A 24,369-nucleotide genomic window follows, 5' to 3' on the forward strand; every position below is an offset into this window, starting at 1 on the left:
TTTATTTAAATTTTGTTTAACTTTATTTCGGGACTTTGTTATCGCCTTTCTGTCACTATATTTTTTTTCTTTTCAGCTTGAAGTCAGTCAAATTTACTATTTTGATTTTACAGCCGCAACCGGAAGTAAAATAAATATACGAGGTTTTGTCGTTAGCTACAATAGTAAAACTTCCGTTCCCTGGACAAAGAAACAAAATCATCAGGTTTTTATAAATACTTAGTTAAAATGTATCATAAATGCAAAATTACAAATTAGTTGCCAGTGTGGCCAGAAAAAAGTCCTAAGCTATAGATATAAGAATGTAATATTTTGTTATAATTCTACTTACACTTTTGTCACTTCTCACAATGTTTTTTCTGTATGAAATAGTGAAACCTTCTGACTCAAAATTTGTTAGTAGAGTTCAGTGGTAACACAGATTCTTCTTTTACAGAGAAATAAATAGTTTCTGACCAATTTCTCCTTAAAAAACGACGGTGCGACATTACCACTGTGGCGATAATTATAGCACGAATTTTATTTCCCCCGATTTAGAGTTTCTATAGGAACTCTACCCGCATTAAGTTTTCAAGAGAGAAAAAAAAAGATTTGTTTGTTTCAGGTTTAGTAAAAAATGTGATTCTTTTGAAGTTTTGACGTAAATTCAATTTACTTTTGCAAACTCAATCCGGGGATATATCGAATTTGATTTTTTATAAAACATATGTACAGTTGGAGACAAAATACTTTGGTCGTCAATGTCACTTAAGTGACACTAAATGGTAAAGCATGCTTTAGGACTGTTAACCTTATTTTTAGTTACTGTCAAGTTCTATGTACATATTTTTGATAGGGAAATATAATAGCTGTAATTAATTTGAAATTGTCATTTATTTTAACGTTAAAGGTTGAATTACATTAAAGTGTCAGAAAAGTGACGACCAAAGTATTTTGTCTCCAACTGTATCTGCCATATATTATTATTTGAGATATTATAAATTAAAAGACATTTATTCTCTAGGATTTTATGACCTATTTTCCTATTATAATGTCCTAAGTATTATATGTTTTTACTGTTAAAAAAAATATTAATAAAATATTAATATTAATTATGCAATTTTCGTTTCCATTAATTTTGCAGTGGACAAATTTGTTCATGATTTAAGACGTTATTGACATTGACATTCGAATTTCTGTCGCAGACATCGTCTCCTGATGGTACAGTTTTTGTAGAGGACTTTTTTTCTTGCCGTTTTACATTTTACATCGAATATTCGCTCCATAAAGAAGGATCGAGTATTTTGTGGACTAGAAATGGAACAAATTATTATACTAAAACTATGTATGTAAAACGGAAAAACTACTTACCAAATCATATAAATATGCCAGCAGAACTTCCTCGTGAATTATTTTCACTTCATGTTGCCGCCGCCATTCATTAAACACCTTGTATTCTTTATTGTAACGCTCCTCAGACTTGAGGGGAATAAGTTTTCCTGTAGCTGCTTTGCTTTTTCTAAGATTTCCTTAGAATTGTTCATATTTTGATCACACATTTTTACTTTTTTGACTTTTTTGATGCAAATTGTAAACAAACAACCATAACAACCCCTCTAACCACGTAGTCCGGTCAAAATAGACATTTCAAATAACTAAAATTCCGACAGAGCTAAATTTTGGTAGAGATCTTGGGTACATCATTAGGAATAAAGTGTCAAAAGTTCCCATCGATCCCATGTGTGCTAAAAAAGTTATTCGGGGTCAAAGGTCAAAATTTGACGTTTTTTAGATTTTTTCGAAAACGGCAAGTTTTATCAAAAAAGTAGCTCAGACAAAAATTATAGATCTTAAAATTATCTACAAAATGGTTTTTATACTTTTTTCCTAAGAATCACCATTCCTGAGATATCGCGATTCTAAAAGTTGAAGAAGTAACGTTCTAGATCATATGCACATACAGAGTGCGCCAGAACTGGCGCCCCAAAGAAAAATGCTATGTAGGGTAAGGTACCAGGAACATGGAAAAAATTTAAAAAAAATTCTACCTATAAAAATTTATAAGAGTTATAAGACTTTAAATTTTGCACTTTAACTCTATTTATTTCTGTAGGATAAATAATTTTCCACGTTTTTTTGCTACAGGCTATTAGAAGCGGAAACAAGGAAGTTGTATCCTAAACTGTAACTCTGTTTAATGTTATTTGTGGCTTTTATTGGCAAAAGTTTTGTACCTTTACTAAATAATTGTAAAAAACATATACAAAATCATCAGTATTATTAAATAGACATAAAAAAATGTCAAATGTCAAAAAACAGATAGAATTTTTTAAACATTTTTTTATGTTCCTGGTATCTTATCTTACTTGAAATTTTTCTTCTACTTCATTAAACTTATAAATATCTCGATTCCATTAAAATTAAAAAGAATTTATTTGGTAATACATACAGGATGTTTAAAAAATCGCGCACTTTCTTGAAAGAGAGTAATTGGATAGTCCTCTGAGTACTGAAAAAATGTTTAAAAAATTCTATCTGTCAAAAATTTTTGACATTTATTTTTTGACATTTGACATTTTTTTATGTCTATTTAATAATACTGATGACCTTATATATGTTTTTTTATAATTAAAAAAAAGCTACAAAAATTTTGTTAATAAAAGCCACAAATAACATTAAACAGAGTTACAAATTAGGATACAGTTTCCTTGTTTCTGCTTGTAATAGCCTGTAGCAAAAAAACTTGGAAAATTATTTTTCCAACAGATATAAATAAGAGTCAAAGTCAAAATTTAAACTCTTATAACTTTGAAATTTTTATAGATAGAATTTTTTTTTAATTTTTTCCATGTTCCTGGTACCTTACCCTACATGGCATTTGTCTTTGGGGCGCGAGTTCTGGCGCACTCTGCATGTGCATATGATGTAGAACGTTACTCCTTCAACTTTTAAAATCGCGATATCTCAGGAATGGTGATTCTTGGAAAAAAGTATAAAGACCATTTTGTAGATAATTTTAAGATCTATAATTTTCGTCTAGGCTACTTTTTTGATAAAACTTGCCGTTTTCGAAAAAAATCTAAAAAACATCAAATTTCGACCTTTGACCCCGAATAACTTTTTTAGCACACATGGGATCGATGGGGACTTTTGACACTTTATTTCTAATGGTGTACCCAAGGTCTCCAACAAAATTTAGCTCTGTCGGAATTTTCGTTATTTGACCACTATTTTTATGACTAATTTGACCGGACTAACGATAATTATCCATTTTTGCTTGACGCAGGTTTGAACAAATGCATTTTTGGTTCTTCTTAATTTTGAGTGAATTTCGGTATGAAATAAAGTACGTTATGTGATTCGTCCGGTACCAGGATATTACGGACTCATTACGCAAACAAATTCTTACTCGGCTTCACCTCGTCCGAATTAATTACTTATTCGTCCGTAATATCCCTTGTACCGGACTTATAACGTAAATAACTATTACAGGAGTTACTATTATAGTACTTGTATGAGTCAATTTTGCTTAGTTTTCAAAATAAATTGTTTTTTTTTGACGAAAACATAGTCTTTTTAAAAATGTATTACACAAAAACTAGGAGAGCTAAAAACAAGTTAAAGACAAAGTTAAAAGAAAAGTTTAAAAGACAAAGTTGTAGATAATTAAATTTGCTTTAAAAAAGTTCGCGACACCATGAATTGTGAATGTGGGAAATTGTTTTCCAAAAAAGTTAAGTATAATATTTTTTTCTCGCATGGCTCATGTCATAACTACTCGTATCGCAATGAAAGTGTTGTAACACTTGTTTTTTAATATACTATCGTCACGAATAACGCAAAGAAATCATAAATAAATAATTTATCATATTTTTTTTTGCTGATAGGTTGGTGATAAGTTGAACTGTCACTGTTACTCTTTGACTGTCACTTATAGTAAAATAATCGTTTATTTTAAATTCACAATGAGCGACATTGGAGGATACACACCACCAGAAATTAAAAGGCGTTTGACCAAAACATCAGCTACCTGAAAAAATCTGGTGTGAACATCACACGACTTTCCTTATCCAACTTATTTGGAAAACATCCTTACGGTGTTGGAAATCCGAGTAGCAAACCTAACTAACCTTGCGTTAGTGCCACTTGTCGGATTACACACGAAATAGATCATAGTTGCCGCGGGTTCGAGTCTAAGGTGCAATTTTTTTTAGTTCGGTACCCATTATTATTTTTATTTTTTCACATACTGTTTAATAAGGTATATTTCATGATTCTAAATAATTTTTATCCCAATGAATTTATTTATAGTATCTTCAAGCATATAATTTTGATTTTTGGTCTTTGCGGCCGAACGGTGCGACCGATTTTTACCAATTGTTTCGTGCTACGTCCCATTGCTACAAGTAACTTACATACCAAATTCCAAGTTTCTAGCTGTTATCGTTCTCGAGAGATATGCTGTTTACAGACACACACACACTCACAACTTTTTTGTTGTTTTGAAGCTATAATTCGTCCAGAAATGTAAAAATATAGATAGGTGAAAATTCAGCCGATTACAATACTTTCCTTATAGGATAAGGAAAGTAAAAAGTCATGAACGATGCTTGGTTTTTCTCAACCGTAGCGATAAACTTCATAAATGTACCTGGATGTTATTTGCAAGTAAAAAGGATCGCAGTGCGGGAAATGTACAAACAAAAATACAACATGCGGGAACAATCCCACACGCCGAAGATAACCGGGAAATACCTATCTAATACAAAAAATGTATTTTTCGTGTACTTAATAGAAATTGATAACATTGTTTAACCCAAAATAATTAAGAAAAGTGGGACTTTTCTTGTTAGCAACACCTTTTGCGTGTTTATTCCACGAGGTGGAATAAAGCGTCCGATTTACACCCAACTTGCTTTAAATCTGTTAAAAATAATCTGACGTTTCGTATTGAGAAGTGCCAAACAGTTGTCAAAACTTCCTTACACGGATAACTTTGCTAATATACTCTTTTTCATATTAATGTGCATCAAGTAGGTTGTAGAAGTCTAAATGCATCTTTAATTTAAAGGCCAATTCACACAAAAAGTGTCATTCATGTCATTCAGAACAAATTTAATCACATCAATAATGACAAAAAAATTTATGTTTGCTACCCATGTTAATTACCTTGTTAATTTTAATTATTTTTTGCTACATGGGGTACACATTTATTTGAAAAAAATAATTAGTGGGGAAGATTGAAGTTAGATGTTTGAATTTGTGCATGGTTGACACCTTAAAATGATCTCTTTCAACGATTACTTCGATGCACATTAATATGAAAACGAGTATAGGAACAAGGCAATTTCTATTTTTAAAGTCATAATTTTTGTGAAGTCGTGAAGTACTCGAAAAAATTACGTGTTCAATGCATAAGAAAAGTGAGTTTTCTACCCCGGGAAAACTTGATTCACTCATTACACTCTTGAATCAATCCGTTTTCACTCGCTAGAAAACCATCACTTTTCTTTACTTGTTAAACAATCTACTATTAGCCAAACGCTTAGCTGAATTATTTGCTTTTAGAAAAATTAATTGGTGATTTTTTATATTAAAGTTTGTAGGTAAAAGTTTTCTGTTTTTGAGTTCTGTACTTTTTAAAACTATCTAAGAACACAATTGTTAAAATATTTTTTCCATTTTTTTTATGGTAGTTTGTGATTTAAAATAATAATTAATTTAACAAAAGTCTCCACAAAATTGAAAAATAAAAAATTGCGGAAAAAGTGCAAATTAATATGTCACAACACACTGAGTTTTGTTAATGTCACTGTGACAGTAAACTCAATTTGACGAGAATAAGCAAGTAATTAACCAGTGTTAAAGATAAATAACCATAAACCCATAGTAATCACCACTTTGGAATTCAGCCATGGTTCGAACCAACTTATCATCAAAAAAATTCCTGATTTAGTAATGACATTGTTGTTAAATTTCCCACAACCCGTTTGATTATCCCTCACCATTGATAAACAAACTAAGCGTCGAGAAAATCCATATTGTCGTCGTTTACGTCAAGCGCCGGCGTAGTGACGCTTCATTTCGACGCTCACCGACGACGACTATTCACATCAGCTGGAGCTATTATGGTGTTCGCAACATTGTTGGTCGTGTCCCTGCTCTTCGCGGGGACACTGCAGTTCCAATTCAAACACCACAATAACGACGAATTGGTGCAAGTGCTGCAAGATGTCAACAGCAAGTGTCCCAATATCACAAGGGTTTACACACTGACGGAGACAAGCGTTTTGGGGCTTCCCTTGTATCTGATCGAATTTTCAACTAAACCCGGACATCACGAAATTAGTGAGTTTTTTTATAATTAAAAAATAAAATAAAATTAAACAGCTGGTTTGCCGGCCAGAGGAACATTTTCATGCCTTTTGTACTCTGCAATATGGTGCTCTACTATTTATAAATAATTTTGCAAAAACTATGATAAAAATTATAAAAAGGTAATAATCATTTTGATATTCAGTATTATTGACGTCACTGTGGTGATAACAAAGATAAATTTGCAATTATTATTTATTATAACTACAATAAGGTGTTTCAGAACTCCCGCCCTAGACAAAAATTTCAAGTAAGATAAGGTATACCAGGAATATAAAAAAAAAGTTTAAAAAATTCTCTGTCAAAAAATTTGACTTTTCTTTGACATTCGATCTTTTTTATGTCTATTTAATGTTATTGATGATCTTGTATGTGTTTTTTCCTACGACCATATACGAAACTAGATCATAACGCGAAAATTGGCAATATCGTACGAGGTTGAAAACCTGTGCGATTCGTTTTCGCACTATGTGTTAGAAATTTAACGCACAATTCACACTCGAATGTTTTGTATGTTTTCATTTAACGTATTTTTTTTTGTATCCATTATAAGAAATAAATCGTTATTCAACGTATTTTTGTATCCATTATAAAAAATAATATTTATGGTCGTAGGAAAAATAGTGTACAAAACTCGGCTAACGCCTAGTGGGCAACTTTCCCGCTTGTACGTTATTTATCACTTTCCGTGCTCGTTATGTAATATACTATTTCATAATTATTTAGTAAAGGTAGAAAAAATTTACCAATAAAATCCACAAATAACGTTAAACATAGATCTCTTCTAACAGCGTGCAACAAAAAACGTGAAAAATGATTTTCCATCCGAGGTAAATAGAGTCGAAGTACAAAACTTAAACTACTATAATTTCGAAATTTTATAATAGTTTTTTTTTATATTTTACATTTTTATTTCGATGTGCTTTATCACCACCCAAGAGGTGGCCCGATGCTTTTGAATCATCCTGTATAATAACAATGTAAAATTAAAAACTGTTTATCATGTGTATTTCTGCTTTTTCTTACTCACAATTTACTTAACAGATGTCGAATTATTTTTTCATTTTTTAATGTGTGATAATCGAGGTGATGAACAGAGGTTTTGCTTTAGCTTTTTTTAAATTATTATTCTCACTTTGCTAGGTTTACCTACTACCGAGTGAAAAAATTAATTTTTAATTTATGAAACTATTTATTCAAGACCCCTGTCAAAAATTTATTTATTAATTAACTATATTTTAATCTTCTTTTTTTTAAGATTATTTTTATATTATTATTACTTACTATTACTAATTTGTAACGCATCACGTCTGTTTTTGAACCACGTGAAACGTCAAGTAAAGTGACAAGTCGAAAGGTAAAACAGCAAAATGGGCTGGAATTTTTTGAAGGTAAATTATAAATTTATTTATTATAATCATCACCTTTTTGGTCATGCCATTTTACCTTTCAACTTGTCTTTTTATTTGGCATTTTACAGACATACGTTTTCGGATCCAAGGATCATTCGATTATAAATTATCTTGATCGCTCGATACTACACGTTTGTTACTTAGAATAATTTTTGACTTATCCACTAGTGAAAGAAATATTTGAAATTAGTGTTCTCGCAAAAAATTACTCGTACTTCACCATTTTAGTGATTTTAAAGTGCTTTTAAAAACCAAACCAAAAACTTCATGGAACATAATTACAGAACATTTTTATTTTTGGGTTTTTTTACATTTTTTTTTTAAGTTGAAACTAAAAAGTTGTAATTAGTACACATGAACAATAAATTATTATTAAACTAGGACTCCTGTTTGATTTTATAAATTAACTAACTGATTTAGACTGATGGAAGTGCTGCAACAATTTTATTGATTAGGTATTCTAGAAATAAACCAATTTAATTACGTATTCCCTAAGGTCTAGTTAAATAATGATGTATTTAGAATTTGCAGGAACAGTTCAACGATTCTAAATTTGTAATTAGGCATTGCAGAATTTCAAATTCTAATAAAATAAAAATTATTTCCTATGTATCTACAGGTTTTTAACCCATTTTTTCAAGTGTATCTACGAATTTTTAATTATGTAAATATTTTCAATAAAAACAACTAATGCCTTTAATTATTTCGGGTCGATTTTGCAACTGGCAGTGTTAATACTCTCAGCTTTCAATTAATGATTATTAATGATTTACAGTGCATGCTAATGAGCAATCTATTGTGATAACACAAAGAAGACTGTACTAATTGTTTTCAATGGTAACTTAATTAGTTACATCATAGTACATTTCAATGCAAGTGCATTGAATTGATATACCTAGAGATATCTTGCTGATGGCTTGTTTAACATCGAAATATGATGTTTTAATCGGATACCATAGTTTTAATTTTCGACATTATTAAACATCTAACCAACAATTTTTCTAATTATGTAGTTAACTAATAATTTTGTGTATGTAAATCTAATATTGTGCAAACAATTTTTAGATTGTCAAGCAAATTGGCTTAAACCATGATTTTGAAAATTTAATCGAAATATTTCAAATTAATCCAACTACCATCATTTTCCACCATTTCCTTGTCAACTGTTACTGGATTTTCAAAAACAATTAATTTTTACTGCTGATTATTTCCTTCATACAATCAAAATTATAATTACTGTGGTTTCTGCCCATTTTACAGCGATTATTTGTAAATGTCAAAATTTTGTCGCAGTTTAAAATGTCTCAAATTTAATCGCTTCTGAATTTCTGCAATTACTTTTTTAATTATTTCAATTTAAGTACAAAATAATAAATAAATTGTTCCAAAATTTATTATTTAATCAGGAAATAAACATGCCGAACATCCCGCGTGCTTAAAAACAGTATGATAATATTTTGACTTTTTTCCTCAAAACGTATTGTTAAAAGAAATACTTCTCGTCAATTTTCCACCCAAATTGTTACGTGGCAAATTGACCGACATGTTTGACGAAAACGTCAAAATTTTATCGGCTATTTTTTTCACTAGGGATATTACTGTTGATTAATTGTAAAGTCGTTATACCTTGCCACATTTTTTTGTTTTAAATACGTTTTTACCCTTGAGTTTGTATGCCGCTTTTTGAGCGGTCTATATACAGGGTGCGCCAGAACTCGCGCCCCAGAGAAAAATGCCATATAAGGTAAGATGCCAGGAACATGTTAAAAATATTTTATCTATAAAAATTTCGAAGTTATGAGAGTTTAAATTTTACACTTTGACCATATTTATTTCTGTTGGAAAAATTATTTTCCAAGTTTTTTTGCTATAGGCTATTAAAAGAGGAAACAAGGAAGCTGTATCCTAAATTGTAACTCTGTTTAATGTTATTTGTGGTTTTTATTTGCAAAATTTTTGTACCTTTACTAAATAATTGACAGTATGTCAAATGTCAAAAAATAAATGTCAAAATTTTTTGACAGATAGAATTTTTTAAACATTTTTCCATGTTATCTTACTTGAAATTTTTTTCTGGGGCGCGAGTTCTGGCGCACCTGTATACGTTGAATATCAGAGCCCATTCTAACTATCTAAAGTTGTTTTTTTTCCGTCGAGGCTTCTGTCAATTTGCGTCACGTTAACTATTGATTAATGCTGATAGTGCATTGTATTTAATTTAATTATATGATCTCTAGTGGTTAAATTAATTAAATAATTCATTAATATGAATTATTGAAGCTGTGAATAGTTTCACAGCTCATGGTAGAAATAATAAATTTGTATTGACTGTTGTATTTAGTACTTATTTATTATTGCCAAATTTTTATTAAACATAAATTTGACTTAATCAAATATATTTTTGCAAACCGATGAGATAATTTTTAAAATTACAATATTCATGTTTTGTTATGTAATTTCTAAAATTAAAACTTATATACTGGCTACTATGGGGAACCAGTTTAGCAAATAGTTTTATTAATTTGAAGTTTGCTTTAATAAGTTATAAAAGAACAAATTTTATGAATATATTACAACTAGGCACTCCAAAATTACTACTTTTAAGTAAAAACTAATGCTAAAACGAAATTCTAAATTCATATCTTTTTTTCTTTTTACATTTTACCAGTTCACAACTATATATTTATAAAAAATACATATTATTCGTATGCGTTTACGTTTACAAAAGAGGTTGTAAAAATAAATTAATTAACATGTGTGCCGGAAAATTTCTTATAATTATCTGATTTCCCTCGATTTCTCTCCCGGAAACGCCAGTTTCCCGTACCTTCAACAACTGTTTCATAAACCATAATGCATTCCCATGAGCAATTTGATACAAAGAAAGCGTCACATATTGATTGCAGTTAAATTAATTATCTCACACACTTAGATGCAACACAAGAAGCGGTTGCTGCAACCTATCGAAAATTAGTAAAATATTTTCTAATCAATTTGTTAATGCATTTAGATCTTACAGCTTTCAAAAACAGCAAACTAAATTGATAGTAAAAATTTATGTCTTACAGTTTGTGCAAGAAACCACTCTAGTTAATAAATATTTTTATTTTTGTAGTTGCAACAGACGTCAAGAAATATAATTAAATTTTCTGATCTCATACTTGAAATAACTTTGTTGATTAACTGTTTGTGACACAATTATAACCACAAAAAAAACTCTTTCCTGAGGTTTGAACTGACAAAGTTATCAAAATAGGGATAACTTTTAAATCAAAAATGCCGAAGATAATAATTATAATAATAAATTTAAATTTATCGGAAAATTGACAACTATTAATAATTTTGTCGATAAACACATTAAGGTTTTTAAACAACTAGCACAGCTTTAGAAGATTGTTTTTGGTTAACAAAATGTAATAACTTCTGTTAGGTGATCGGGATTTATTTACCCCCACTACCTAGCGTTATCGGCGTACTGAATTTCTGAAATGTAACCATTTAAGTGTCGTAAAATTAGATAATTAGATAAAGCTGTCAAGGACCATTTTACTGCTACTACAGTTTGATAATTGTTATTTTAATATTTTTGAGTAAAAGTCTAAGTACGAGTTTTCGCCACGTACGACATTGAGCCAACTCATGAGACGCGTGGTGGGAGGCAATTGCGAGAGAATAAATCTCAACCGCTGAACACAAGTACATCATAACTTTATATGTACGTACTTTCTATAGGTACACGTGTCTAAAAAGTCTTTTTTTCTGAATTTTACATAAAACACATTTTTTATACAAGCATAAACAAAATGAAAGAGTTTTACAAAATAACCGAAAAATAGCTTGATTGAAATATCAATAGATTTTTTTCTTCAGGTCTAAAATACGAATGTTGGACGTCATTCTTTTAATGTGTTTCTGGTATTTACTAGACCAGTAGGTATCTATAACTACGCACCTAGTTGGCTCAATTATAATCGCATTTGGATTTGATGACCTATTTAGGATATGCCTACTGTCTACGTACATTATTGTTAACAAATTTGTACACTCGCCATAGAAATTAGTATATCGTCATTTATCATGTGGTTTTTTACGTTTGTACTTTCTTATTATACTTCACAAAAATTAGTTTTTTACTCATCATAATGGTTAGTACCTGCTGTATTTTGCTAAGTCTACAGTTAAGAAAAAACTAATTAATTAATTTTGCAAATGTTTTTTTTGACTTTTTTAACTTTCTAAAAAATTATTATTACAACAATGACAACAGAAAAATACAAAATTTTGCAGCGGAGACAAGAACCGATTATTATTTATTTATTTATAAGTTTTAAAAAACGAATACATTTTTATTGTGGTGGTGGTGTTAAAACACCTCCAGAACACAAACTATTTAAGTAGTAGTAATAAAAATATATAAAATCATATTTTAGGAAGAGTGAAACTAAATATACGTATTTTGTGTACTATTGTGCGTTATTGTGCATAATTTTTTCATAAAGCATCGTATTTTTTTAAATAAGGTGTTTCCGTCAAAAAAATCAAATTCATTCAGAACAGTGCAAAGTTAACCATTAAAAAACATCACCATTAAAAGAGTACCTGCAAAAATTCAATAGTTACGAGAAGACATTTTGCGCTGCATTATTTGAGGCACTCATTTCATTTACGCGAATGCGCTGCCTTCGCGTATCGAGCTTCATACAATATTTTTATACTATTTTCATTGTTGTAACAATATAATTTTACCTCAACAAAAATATAATTCCAGTGACCCTCAAGCCTTGTAGAGTCTGCCGAAAGATACAGGGTGATTCTTAAATAGACCAACAAAATTTTATCCCAGCTTCCCAAGGATAAATGGAGACGATCTGTACCTTTTATACATTTATTTCTTTTAGGGGCAAACCCTCTTGATCCGTGACACGGTGTTTATGAATTTTTGCAATGATCAAGTACATTTTCATCAAATTAATACCATGGTTTCCACTACCTATTTACGAACACATCAGTGGCGTACACTTTACCACGAGCATAACTTTAATAAATTTTATTTGGAAAACGGTTAAACAATAGATATTACATAACGAGTGCGTTAGACACTTTCCTGCAAGTTTTGTACACTATTTTTCCTACGACCATAAATATTTTTTTCTTACGAACATATTTTTTTTCATAATGATTTATTTTTTATAATGGATACAAAAATACGTTGTAACGATTTATTTTTTATAATGGATACAAAAAAAATACGTTGAATGAAAAAATACAAAACATTCGGGTGTGAATTGTGCGTTAGATTTCTAACACACAGCGCGAAAACAAATCGCACAGGTTTTTGACCTCGAACGATATTGCCAATTTCCCGCATATGTAATTGTGCGTTATGATCTAGTTTCGTATATGGTCGTAGGAAAACAGATTTTCTCAATGCTGGGCCAGGCCCGTTTTCATACACTTTTGTGTGATGGTTTTATGTTGGGGTGGACAAAAATTTATTAAAGAATCAAACTCATAAAAGGTTGTAAACACGGTATATCTTTCGACAAATTTTACCAATATTTTGTGAGTTATTTTACTCGGTTACACTTGCACTGCACTTTTCAATTAAGAGGTTAATTTTCAATTCAAAGACACACCTAAATCTAAAATAACGCTAATATAAAAATAACGCTGTCGATACAATAGTAGATTATGTTATTAGGAGTAAAAGTGATTGTTTATGTGGCGAAGCTGAACGTTCACTTTGCCGAACGGAGTGAGTGCAAACGATTCAGATGGAACGAAAAGAGCAACACACCAATAATCAAGTAAATCACCTCAATAATCAGGACGCTTTGCAATAAAATCACAACAAACGTCACGCGTCAGTTTCGGAATTTGTGTTGAGATTTCACAAGTGTGGATTGATTTAACTGGTGAATAACTGGTGTAGTTTATAGTGCAAAYTGTCGAATGCTGATAATATACCTTGTATCTCTCCAGAAAATGCTGAAAAAGCGAAAGGGACAAGAAAGAGACAACAGTGGTAAATGTCAAAGTAAGTGTCAAGTAAAAGTGAAAACGCCTAGGCGTAAAAACAGTGTTTTTACTCCATGTCTGAAAAGTAAAACTTTTACCTGTGTCATTTAGTCATAAAAGTGGTCACTTTTGTGACGTTTGCAGATAAATATTTATTTTGAACACGGTTTATTACATTGTATTGAAATATGATATATACTGATTTTATGATATTTTTAACATTCTTACCTTCGTTTTGTTTTGAAGATGGAAGATTAACAAGTTTTTTTTAATAGCAGAGGGATTAATTTTAATATGTAAAATTTTGCTTATTATTTCAAAACCACCCTGTGTTTTTTCTTTTTAAAAGTCACTTGGTGGTGATTTTCCTACCCAAAAACATATCCTGCAAGGTTTTTATATTTTGAATTTTTGATTTTTTGAGAAAATTAAATGTAGGTAGTTTAAAATATTGTGCACAATCATTTTCGTGGGCTATTTTTTGCTGTAATTAAAAATAAATAATTGAAACAAACAAAATGTTGCATAAAAATGAATTATTTTTATATTAAAATTAAACTGAATTATGTATTTACATGCATATTTAAACCGGATGTTACATTTCAGTCTCAGTCAATAACCAGGAATTAAAAACACATTTCCGCAAAATTAAAATAAAATCAGTTGCAAATGTTTTCGGCTGATGTTGCAAAACAAATTATTAAAAAATATAGTATTTTTAACGCAATTGTAATTGAACTATATACAAGGAATCCCACGAGTAATAATGAGCCTGAAAAAATTTTTGAAGCAACCAACATTACAGTCCAAAGATAACGTGGATATTAAAATATTTGGTTTTAATAATTAAACATAGTGACCAAAGAACACTTTAACTTTAATTTATAAAAAGTGAAACCTTGGCGAATTTAGTGAGAATTAATACAACGTTGACGAAAAGACCAATAAGATTCTCATTTATAGAAAACGTTTAAAAAACTCTTTGCAGACTGCACGTTTCTATCCAGCGCGATATCGAAATAGACAGACTCCCTAAAACTGGAGTAGAGTCATTTTGACTGATAGAAATTTGTCAAAAACAAAAATACAATTACCATGTTCAACAACTTAAAACAAAATACTTTAATATCCACGTTATCTTTGAAATGTAATATTGGTTGTTTCAAATTTTTTTTCAGACATTATTACTTGTGGGACACCCTGTACTATTGTAGGTACTCAATAGAGAATAAATATACATTTATTATTGACATTTTGTTACTTTAAAATTCAAATTAGAAATTAGAACTGAAAAATGGCCATCCTACTTAAAATGTTGTTATTGAAATGAAATATAGAGTTTTGTCACTCTTTCAATTTTTAAACATTTAAATAAACACTCATATTTTTTTTTTATAACTCACAATTACTTTTACTATAAAGAGTGTTCCGTTTTTATTGTTACATTTATTGTTAAATTTAAACGTACATTTAATTTTAAGAAAAAATTTCCTTTGAACATATATCGAAAAATATTATACAGAGTGTCAATTTTAAAACTTGCAATCGGCAATATCTCTAGAACTGAAAAAGTTATTGAGAATCACTTAAAACCGTTTTTTCAAAGTTTTTATAAAAAGAATTTTTTAACATTTTTTTCGTGTTCCTGGTATTTTACCCGCTTAAATGTTTCTGGGGCGCGAGTTCTGGTGCACCCTGTATAAGGCAAGCTGTCTAATTTTAATTTTTTTAGACATGTACACACAGCTCCTAAAATCAAACTGAAAATTCACTTCAATGACTACATTTTGAAGTCTTAGGATTAGTGAAATATTATTAAATGACAAAAGAAGTTGCAACTTGCAACCTAGTTTACAACATTACAAAATACTTCAAATATGTATGTGGTTTTTTACATACGCTATCAAATACGCTCTATTTTACGAATTTTAAGTCCCTAAAATGAGTCTTTTTTGGACTTGGTAGGGGAGAGTGGGGGAATTTGGAACACTTAACTTATAAAGGTCAAAAATAATAAAAAAAAGTTATAAATGAATTCAATTTTTATTGTTACATAAACTTTGTTTATTTATATACTTAGTTGTCATAAACAAATTTTTAAAAATCTAAGTTTTAGTAAAAATATAAACAAAAATAAAAAACATTGCCGTTCCTATTTACCCCACACCCTATGGGGGAAATGGGAACGGTATGGGGTAATGACTTAATTTGGTAGCAGCTTGGGCCAATGTGAGCTTTTTACTTTTAACACCTTCGATTGCAAGGCGAACATTTTCAATTTCGTATTTTGGTTTAGTTTTTTGTACGTAATTTCGAGGCATCTGAAACAATTTGTAAAGTGTAAACATTTTTACACAATCAACCAGCAGCACTATGGGTAATTAATAGGGCCCAGGATTTTTGCCCCAATTTCAAAATGAATGGTTTAAATGTTTGATGTTACGGCGAAGAAATTGGTCCTATAAAAAAAAATTCAAACAAAAGTTGTAGTAGGAAATTTAATGTTCGACAAAAAATGTCTCTTATGATTTTTTTATACGACCAATATATTCACCGTAATTCCAAAATTAAGATTCATAATGAATGATTTAAATTTTTGATAATTACAAGAATCTTAATTTTGTAATTACGGCTTTCTTATTAATTCTAATAAAAAATCATGAGACATTTTTTTTAGAAAATTAAATTTCTTACAACTTTCATTTGAAATTTTTTTTATATGATCAACATTTTCGCCGTAACATCATTAATTATGAATTGTTGTATTGAAATTGCGGCAAAAATCCTGGCCCTATTAATTAAAAATGCACTTGGGAACTTTCCCAATTACCCACCTGACGCTGTTCCCAATTGCCCTAAATAGTCAGTATACATTAAAAGAGCCGCTACTCTCAACAGCACTTTTGGTTTACCTCAATTTACGTGGGATTTGAAAACAGATAGTGCATGCATGGTAGTATCAAAATATAGTGACTTTAAACGCAGCTATTGAATAGGTGCAAGATGGTGTACTGCGGCAGTGGCGTAACTACCCACCCGCCAAAGCCCGCGCCCTTGGGATAAAAGGCCCTTTCCAAATTAAAAATAATAAAAATAATAATAGTAATAATTAAAAAAAATTTTAAGCGTGTACATAAATTATTATAGGCCAATGCAATAAAAAATAAAAAACTTCAGAATTTTCTCTTCGTCGAGCGTATTCATTGTCGAGCCAGGCGCGATACGCCGAGGCCAAACGCTGAGGAAGACAAAACATTTCGAGGAACTACAATCCTGGAAAGAAATTGTTTTGCGTTATAATTTATTTCAGTTTGCACCATATTATCAGGTGTTAATAATGCTATTTCCCGCGTTAATTTTAAGTTCGAACAAGCACTTCTGATCGTGATCTAATCTGTGAAAACTACTTGTTTAAGATTTTAAGTAAGTCAGTAAGTCTTATTTTTTATAAAAAATAATAAATTTGAATTTTGATAATAATAGGTACAGTTGCGGAATTAAAATTTCGGGCAGTATTTTTCTGTCAGTTCAAAAAGTTCATTGTAAATGACCCTTTATTGTCATCATGACTGACATTTGACAATTTAAACTTTTCTGTCGGTGCGGCAGTCAGTTTGAATTTTTCGCAAAGCCAAAAATATGCCAAGAGTTACTCTTTTCAATAAAGTAAGGGTAATAACATTCACTGAAAATGGAATGTCGCACAGACAGATTGCCGAAAATCATTTTGATTTGCTGCCTACCCGTTATAATGCCACAAATCACTATTTTTGAAAATTAGTCTAAATGACAAACATGACAAGAGTAAACATGAGGTTATTAAGGTAAAGGTTGTTTTAGAGTTTACATTATGAAAATAACAATACTTCCAGAAATTTTAATTCCGCAACTGTAGGTACATGTATTTTTATGACGTCAAAATTAATCTAAAAAAATATGAAAAAAGCAAAAGCACTTAATGGTAGTGCTTAAAGAATACCATCAAAAGGAGAGAACTTCGTCGATTGGCATCGCTTGTGAAAAATTCGTATATTCGTATTCGTATTTGCAGAATTTTTAATACTAGAGAATGAGTTGTCATCTAGTTTTCTTAATGACATAACTGCTCTTTTACTCTATTTAACTCTCAAACCGGGGAAGAGAGGGGCCCAACAGACGTCTTTCGCGGGGGGGCCCAAATTTTCTAGTTACGCCACAGTACTGCGGGGTAATGTATTATTTATCTAGCTGTTCCCAATTACCCGCCGTTCTCAATTACCCCACTCTCCCCTAATAAAATACCTAAAAATCTCGTCTTTATTTTAGGTACTTGTAACAAAAATAACTATTTTCATATCGTAAAAGATTAAAAAATAGAAACAAATGATATGGACACATTTATTTTAAATAAATAAAAAAACAAAAATGCAATAGGTAATTGTTTTTGAATTTTTTTTTAGTGAAACCCGAATTCAAATACATAGCAAACATGCACGGTAACGAAGTTTTGGGTAGAGAACTTTTATTGAAATTGGCTGATTACCTCTGCGAACAATACACCACCGGCAACCCCGAAATTCAGTCTCTTATAGAACAGACCCGAATTCATCTTATGCCTTCAATGAATCCGGACGGTTGGCAGCTTGCTACTGACACGGTAAGAGTAATTGTTTCAATTATTTTGCGGTGATTAACGTTCCTTTTTATTATTCGTAGGGAGGCAAAGACTATTTAATAGGACGTACGAATAATAATTCAATCGATTTGAATCGCAATTTCCCCGATTTGGATCGAATAATGTTTAGCAATGAAGAAAATCATATCGATCATAATAATCATCTGCTTGCACAGCTGACAAGGTTGAAGGACCCGGTGAGTCTAAAAGAAAAACAAAATAAAACAAATTATTATTCAGTTAAATGTTAAAATGATGAAAGTGGCTTATAATTCCCAAATTAAGTTTGCAACACTAAATACAACAGAAGATATGAAGCTCGATATGAAATTTGATAGATTTTACATTTTGTGTCTTGATTCTTCAAATCTTTAGTCAATTCATTATGCTTAAATGCTCATCTCATTTCAGCGGTCTATTTTATGCTTATTCTTCTCCTTCTACTTATTTTTTATTATTGACTTGTAACCTATCGTATACTTGTTTATTTCATTTATTGTTTTGTTTTTTCTTGTTTTTATTTAAAATAAAAAGTTACTGCAAATGCTTGTATAAAAAGTTTTTATATTTGTTTCTTTATTTTAATTGCTTACTTTAAATTGGTTTTCTGCTTTAAAACCTTTTTGTTTTGTACTCAATGTTAAAGAGTGCTTTTATCAATTAATTTCAGTAGATAAAATAGTCTTTTATCGTCTAGTGAAATAAAGCAGTTTTTGTCTACTGTTTTGTGTTTTATCAACTATTTTAAGTAGATAAAGTAGTCTTTTATCGTCTAGTGAAATAAAGTAGTTTTTATCTACTGGTTATATTAAAGAAATTTTGGTAGGTGAGTACAAAATAAAACGAAATATTATACACGACGATAAAGATTGTTTATCTACTCGTGAAAAAAGTCCACTCGTAAACTTAACCTTTTCTTGTATAATAAATAACTATTATTTGCAGTTTCTATTCCATTTTCTTTTTCTTAAATTCTTTATCTCTTGTTCAAATTACTTTTTTTGTATTTTCCCCATTTGTTTTGTCTTTTTTATTTTGTTAAGATACTTTTGTTATCTTTTTTTTTCTTATGAACTTTATCACAATTATCTCTTTTGGCTATTTTCTTTGAGGTTTTACTTGTTTCTTCACTTTTTTCCGTTTCTTACATATTTTTCCATTTTTATCAATTTCTAAGACTTTCATTATTTCTTTTTTTTAAGTTTCAAATTTTTACTGACTATTCTTTTTTTGCCTTTCTTTACAAAACCCACTATTGTATTTTTTGTTGTGTGCTTTTTATTTTGATAATCATCATTATGCATTTTATTCAACTTTGTTTATTTCTTTGTACTCCAAACTCATTTTTGTGTTCTTTTTGACTTTTCTCTTAAATAGCTGCTTTATTTTTTATTTAGTCGCCTATTAAACAAGTAAAAAAAATATAGGTGAAAGTTTCAAATGATTATTTTTATTATCAGTCACAATAAATTTTATTACTCCTACAAATATAAATTTTGTGTGTTTGGGCAAACCACTTGGCGAATGTTTCACATTGTTTCATAAAACTTTTCAGCTTCAGCCGGAAACGAAAGCCATAATCCGACTTATCATGCAAATTCCGTTCGTGCTTTCCGCTAACCTTCACGGGGGTGACTTGGTCGCTAATTATCCGTATGATGAGAGTAAAACCGAAAGACAAAAGGATGAATATTCCAAAAGTCCGGACGATGAGACATTTAGGTTAGTAGTAAATTAGATGTAGTGAAAAGGTTACAAATTGCAAATTTCCAGACATTTGGCTTTGGCTTATTCGACTCATCATGCAGATATGGCGAGTCCGAAAAGAGGAGGATGCGGAGATGCTGACAGCGATCGTTTCGGAAAACAAGGAGGAATCACCAATGGGGCTAAATGGTACAGCCTAGCGGGAGGTAAGTTGTTAATATTTTTTTGTTATTATGCATTCATTTTTTATTGAACAAAAAATTTAAAAAATGACATTCACTACGTCGATTTGATCGGACTATGTTTTACTCTGATTTTCGGCCATTGAATTGACAAAAAATTAAAATCGGTTATGGATTATGACGTGATCACAAACTCTTTTGTCTATTTAGGTAATTGGAGATATTGTAAATAAAACTTATTTAAGTTTTTTTAAGCAGAAAATAGCTTTAAAGCCCTCCGCCGCTTGATCTGCCTGAAACATGGCCTCAGGCTATAGATTTTTTATTTTATGAAATCAAATTTTTGAATTATATATAGTCATTTCAAATGAGCTATAAGAGTTATTTCTTAAATTCGAAAATATAAGAAAATACTCGAATTTAAATTTGAATTTGTATTGGATTTGGAAAGAAATGTTTTTTTTCTAAAACCAGCACTAAAAGAAATCCTAACAACTCGTCGAGAAAGACGAAATAAAACAAAGATTTACAACTTTATTCCTTACACTTATTATTACTTCACAACACTCTAGCGATTTCTTTATTTTATTCGGGCGCATCTTTTTAGATTTTATGTGGTTCGTAAACTCGTCTTTTCATGACACCTTAGAGAAGTTTTTATTTTACAATCTCTTTGTTTGTGACATTTTAAGAAATACTTTCTGGAATTCGAATTTGAATCAGTGACAGTAAACAATTCAAATTTCCGTTATTTCCAGGAATGCAAGATTTTAATTATTTGTCTAGTAACGATTTTGAGATAACGTTAGAACTCGGTTGTGACAAATATCCACCGACTTACACTCTTCAACATGAATGGGATAGAAACAAGAATGCATTAATTAACTTCATTTGGCAAGTAAGATGTTTGAAATGATGCTTCAAGAATCGAGGAGTAAAATGTTGTGTTTCAGAGTCACATCGGTATCAAAGGAATTGTTTATGATAGTGCTTTGAATAGGGGAATAGCGAATGCTATTATTCATGTTAAGAATATCACCGGTGGACAAATTCGAGATATCCAACATGATGTTACTTCAGGTAAGTTTCAAAGTTACCAAAATAATATTGCATCTGTCGAATTTTGCAACCAATTTCTTAACATGTAGAAGAAATGGAACAACTTTTATCGTAATCATTAACTATAGTTTTCACGAAACGAACAAAAAATATGGGACTAAACGTTTTTAAACTATTTACTTTCTGAAAAAAGTATTTAGTGCATTTTGCACTATAAAAAAATTATCGTTTTTTTTTTTAATTTTTTCGTTTATGAGTAATGCAAAATTTTTGTTTTTAAGTATCAATTTTTTTAGTCAAAGACCATAATGTAAAAATGAAAACTGTCTAATGAAAATTAACTTTATGTCAATATATTTTTTTAAATTAATTTCTAAAATTAAATTTGGAGCTTACAACAAAAATCTTTCGAACTTGACCGAAGAGATTATTTCATGCGGTTGGTCCTACGAGTTCTTTGGAAAACAAGATTACTTTTATTGTAAAATATTATTATGTGTTAAAATTTAGTCGCCTATTTCTCTTACTTTCTGTACGTTGAAAAAACAACGTAAATATTTGCCAAAAATTGGCCAAATATTTTTCAAATTTCAAGAGGTAGTAACTTTTTTTCAACACATGATTTTTTCTTCGTAAAGTTCTGGACAGAGTGGATAAAGTTTATAGAATTCATTTATTTAATGAATACTACGATACTATGAAAATTTGATCATTTTTCAAGAATAAAATAATATTTAGAGATTTTTTGTTTTGTTTGAGTTCTGCAAAATTTACTAATTTTTAAATGACAACACACTGGCAAATCGATAATGACTATTCAGACAACAAGAGTTTTATAGGCAAAAATTCGAGCCCTTAAGGACCGCTACAATTATTAGACCGAGAACTATAAAAATTGGGTTGTTTAAAAATTTTTGAATCAGAAATTTTACTAAATTGAAGAATTGTTATAAATAAATTTGTCAAAATAATGTCAAAATTGACAAAAGATTAGTGTATTTTATGTATTTATGAAATACAACATAATAGCTTAAATGCACCATAGAAACAGGTTTCAATTTTAATACAGAATTAGTTCAAAATTAATTTATTTTATTAATTTTGAATTAATTCTGTATTAAAATCAAGCGAAATTAAATTAAAAATAGCTCAAATTGCTTTGATTTTGAAGAAAACTTTTATTCAAGCCATTAGTTTGTTGAAATACTTTAATTCAAGTTAATTTCCGGGTTAAAATTTAGCCAAATTGATTCAAAATATTACAAATTGCATTATTTCAGCCTAAAAATAAAATTGAAGAAATTTATTTTTATAAAATACATTAATTTAGAATGAATTCTGTAGTAAAATCGAACAAAATTAGTTTGAAAATAGCAAAATTGCTTTATTTGGAAGAAAACTCTTAATTAAGCTATTATTTTGTTGAAATATTTTGATTTAGGTTGATTTCCGGCTTCTATTCAATTTGAGCCAAAACGACTGAATATATCACAAATTTTTAAAAAACACTTATTCAAGCCATTAGTTTGTAGATAATCGATTCAAAATATTACAAATTACATTATTTCAGCCTAAAATTGAGATTGAAGAAATTATTTTTATAAAATACATTAATTTCGAATTAATCCTGTACTTAAGAGTTTTCTTCAAAAATTAAGCAATTTGAGCTGTTTTTATTATAATTTTGCTCAATTTTAATACGGAATTAATTCAAAATTAATGTATTTTATAAAAATAATTGTTGTCATTTCAATTTTAGGCTAAAATAAAATAATTTGTGATATTTTCAATCGTTTTGGCTCAATTTGAAGCTGGGAATCAACCTGAATCAAAGTATTTCAACTAAATACTGGCTTGAATAAAAATTTTCTTTCAAAATAAAGCAATTTGAGCTATTTTCAATTTTAATTTTCTTAATTTTAATACAGAATTAATTCATTTTATAAAAATAATTGCTTCAATCTCAATTTTAGGCTGAAATAAAATAATTTGTGATATTTTCATTAGTTTTGGCTCAATTTAAAGCCGAGAATCCACCTGAATCAAAGTATTTCAACCAAATACTGGTTTCAATAAGAGTTTTCTTTCAAAATAAAGCAATTTGAGCTATTTTTAGTTTAATTTTTCTTGATTTTCAATTTTCAATAATTGCAAACAGATGAGATATCTTTATTTTACTTAAACAAAAGTTGAAAAACCTTGTTGGCATTAAATAAGTAGATTTCCAGTGAAGACTCATTTATTTACATTAGTTCTTAGTTTTGCCTTATTGTGAATTCATTTTTAATTTTAATATCAACAATGTGTATAATTATTTTTTTGTATTGTTAGAATTGTATTAATATTTGTACCATTCCAGTTCACGATGGTGACTATTTCCGTCTTCTCACTCCTGGCCAATATAAAATAACAGCCTACAAGGATGGATATTTACCCCATTCAAGACTCGTAACAGTCACGAACATTCCTCATTCACCTGCTCAAAGAGTCGACTTTGGACTTAAACCAATTTCGGCAAGTGCATGGCTATGGAATAATAATTATCAACGTCATCGATTTTAGTTATATTTTTAATTTTTCTGTTATTATTTAAGTTTTGAAGAATTTTGTATTTTTAGTTTATTATTATTTTTATTTTATTCGAATAAATTTTTTCTGCAATTTGATTCTTTTTTTAAGTGCGTAAATAATTTTTCGATTTTAGGTACCACCCTATGTGAGGATTCAAGCAAATAATTTTGTCGATGAGAAAGTAGACAACTATGAGAATATGCAAGAGCCGTGGACAAATTGGGTTAATATGAACAGGCAACCGATAGCAGTTGAATAAACTCTTTGCGTTTTTGAAATTCCGTTTATTTTTATAGATTTAGGATGAACTAAACTCTTTAATAAAATAAAAAAATGGTTATTTTTGTTATTTTGTAGCAGCTAAATAATTTAGAAATGTTTATTTATAAAATATACAAAATTTATCAAATAT

General features: G+C 29.5%; 1 protein-coding gene across 1 annotated transcript; it reads left to right on the forward strand.

The window, feature by feature from the left end:
• The first annotated feature begins 5,808 nt into the window (after positions 1-5,808).
• Positions 5,809-24,329, forward strand: LOC123009711 (carboxypeptidase E-like). Its single transcript, XM_044406197.1, has 9 exons — positions 5,809-6,327; positions 18,224-18,420; positions 18,480-18,635; positions 19,994-20,160; positions 20,212-20,351; positions 21,086-21,225; positions 21,281-21,407; positions 23,746-23,900; positions 24,091-24,329. Exons 1-9 carry the CDS (start codon positions 6,108-6,110, stop codon positions 24,214-24,216), a joined length of 1,428 nt encoding a protein of 475 aa, XP_044262132.1. The 5' UTR covers positions 5,809-6,107; the 3' UTR covers positions 24,217-24,329.
• The last annotated feature ends 40 nt before the right edge of the window (positions 24,330-24,369 follow it).

This window comes from Tribolium madens, unplaced genomic scaffold (genome assembly GCF_015345945.1).
Source record: "Tribolium madens isolate multiple individuals breed KSU strain unplaced genomic scaffold, Tmad_KSU_1.1 Scaffold_7;HRSCAF=85;Tcas5.2_LG10, whole genome shotgun sequence".
Lineage (NCBI taxonomy): Eukaryota > Metazoa > Arthropoda > Insecta > Coleoptera > Tenebrionidae > Tribolium > Tribolium madens.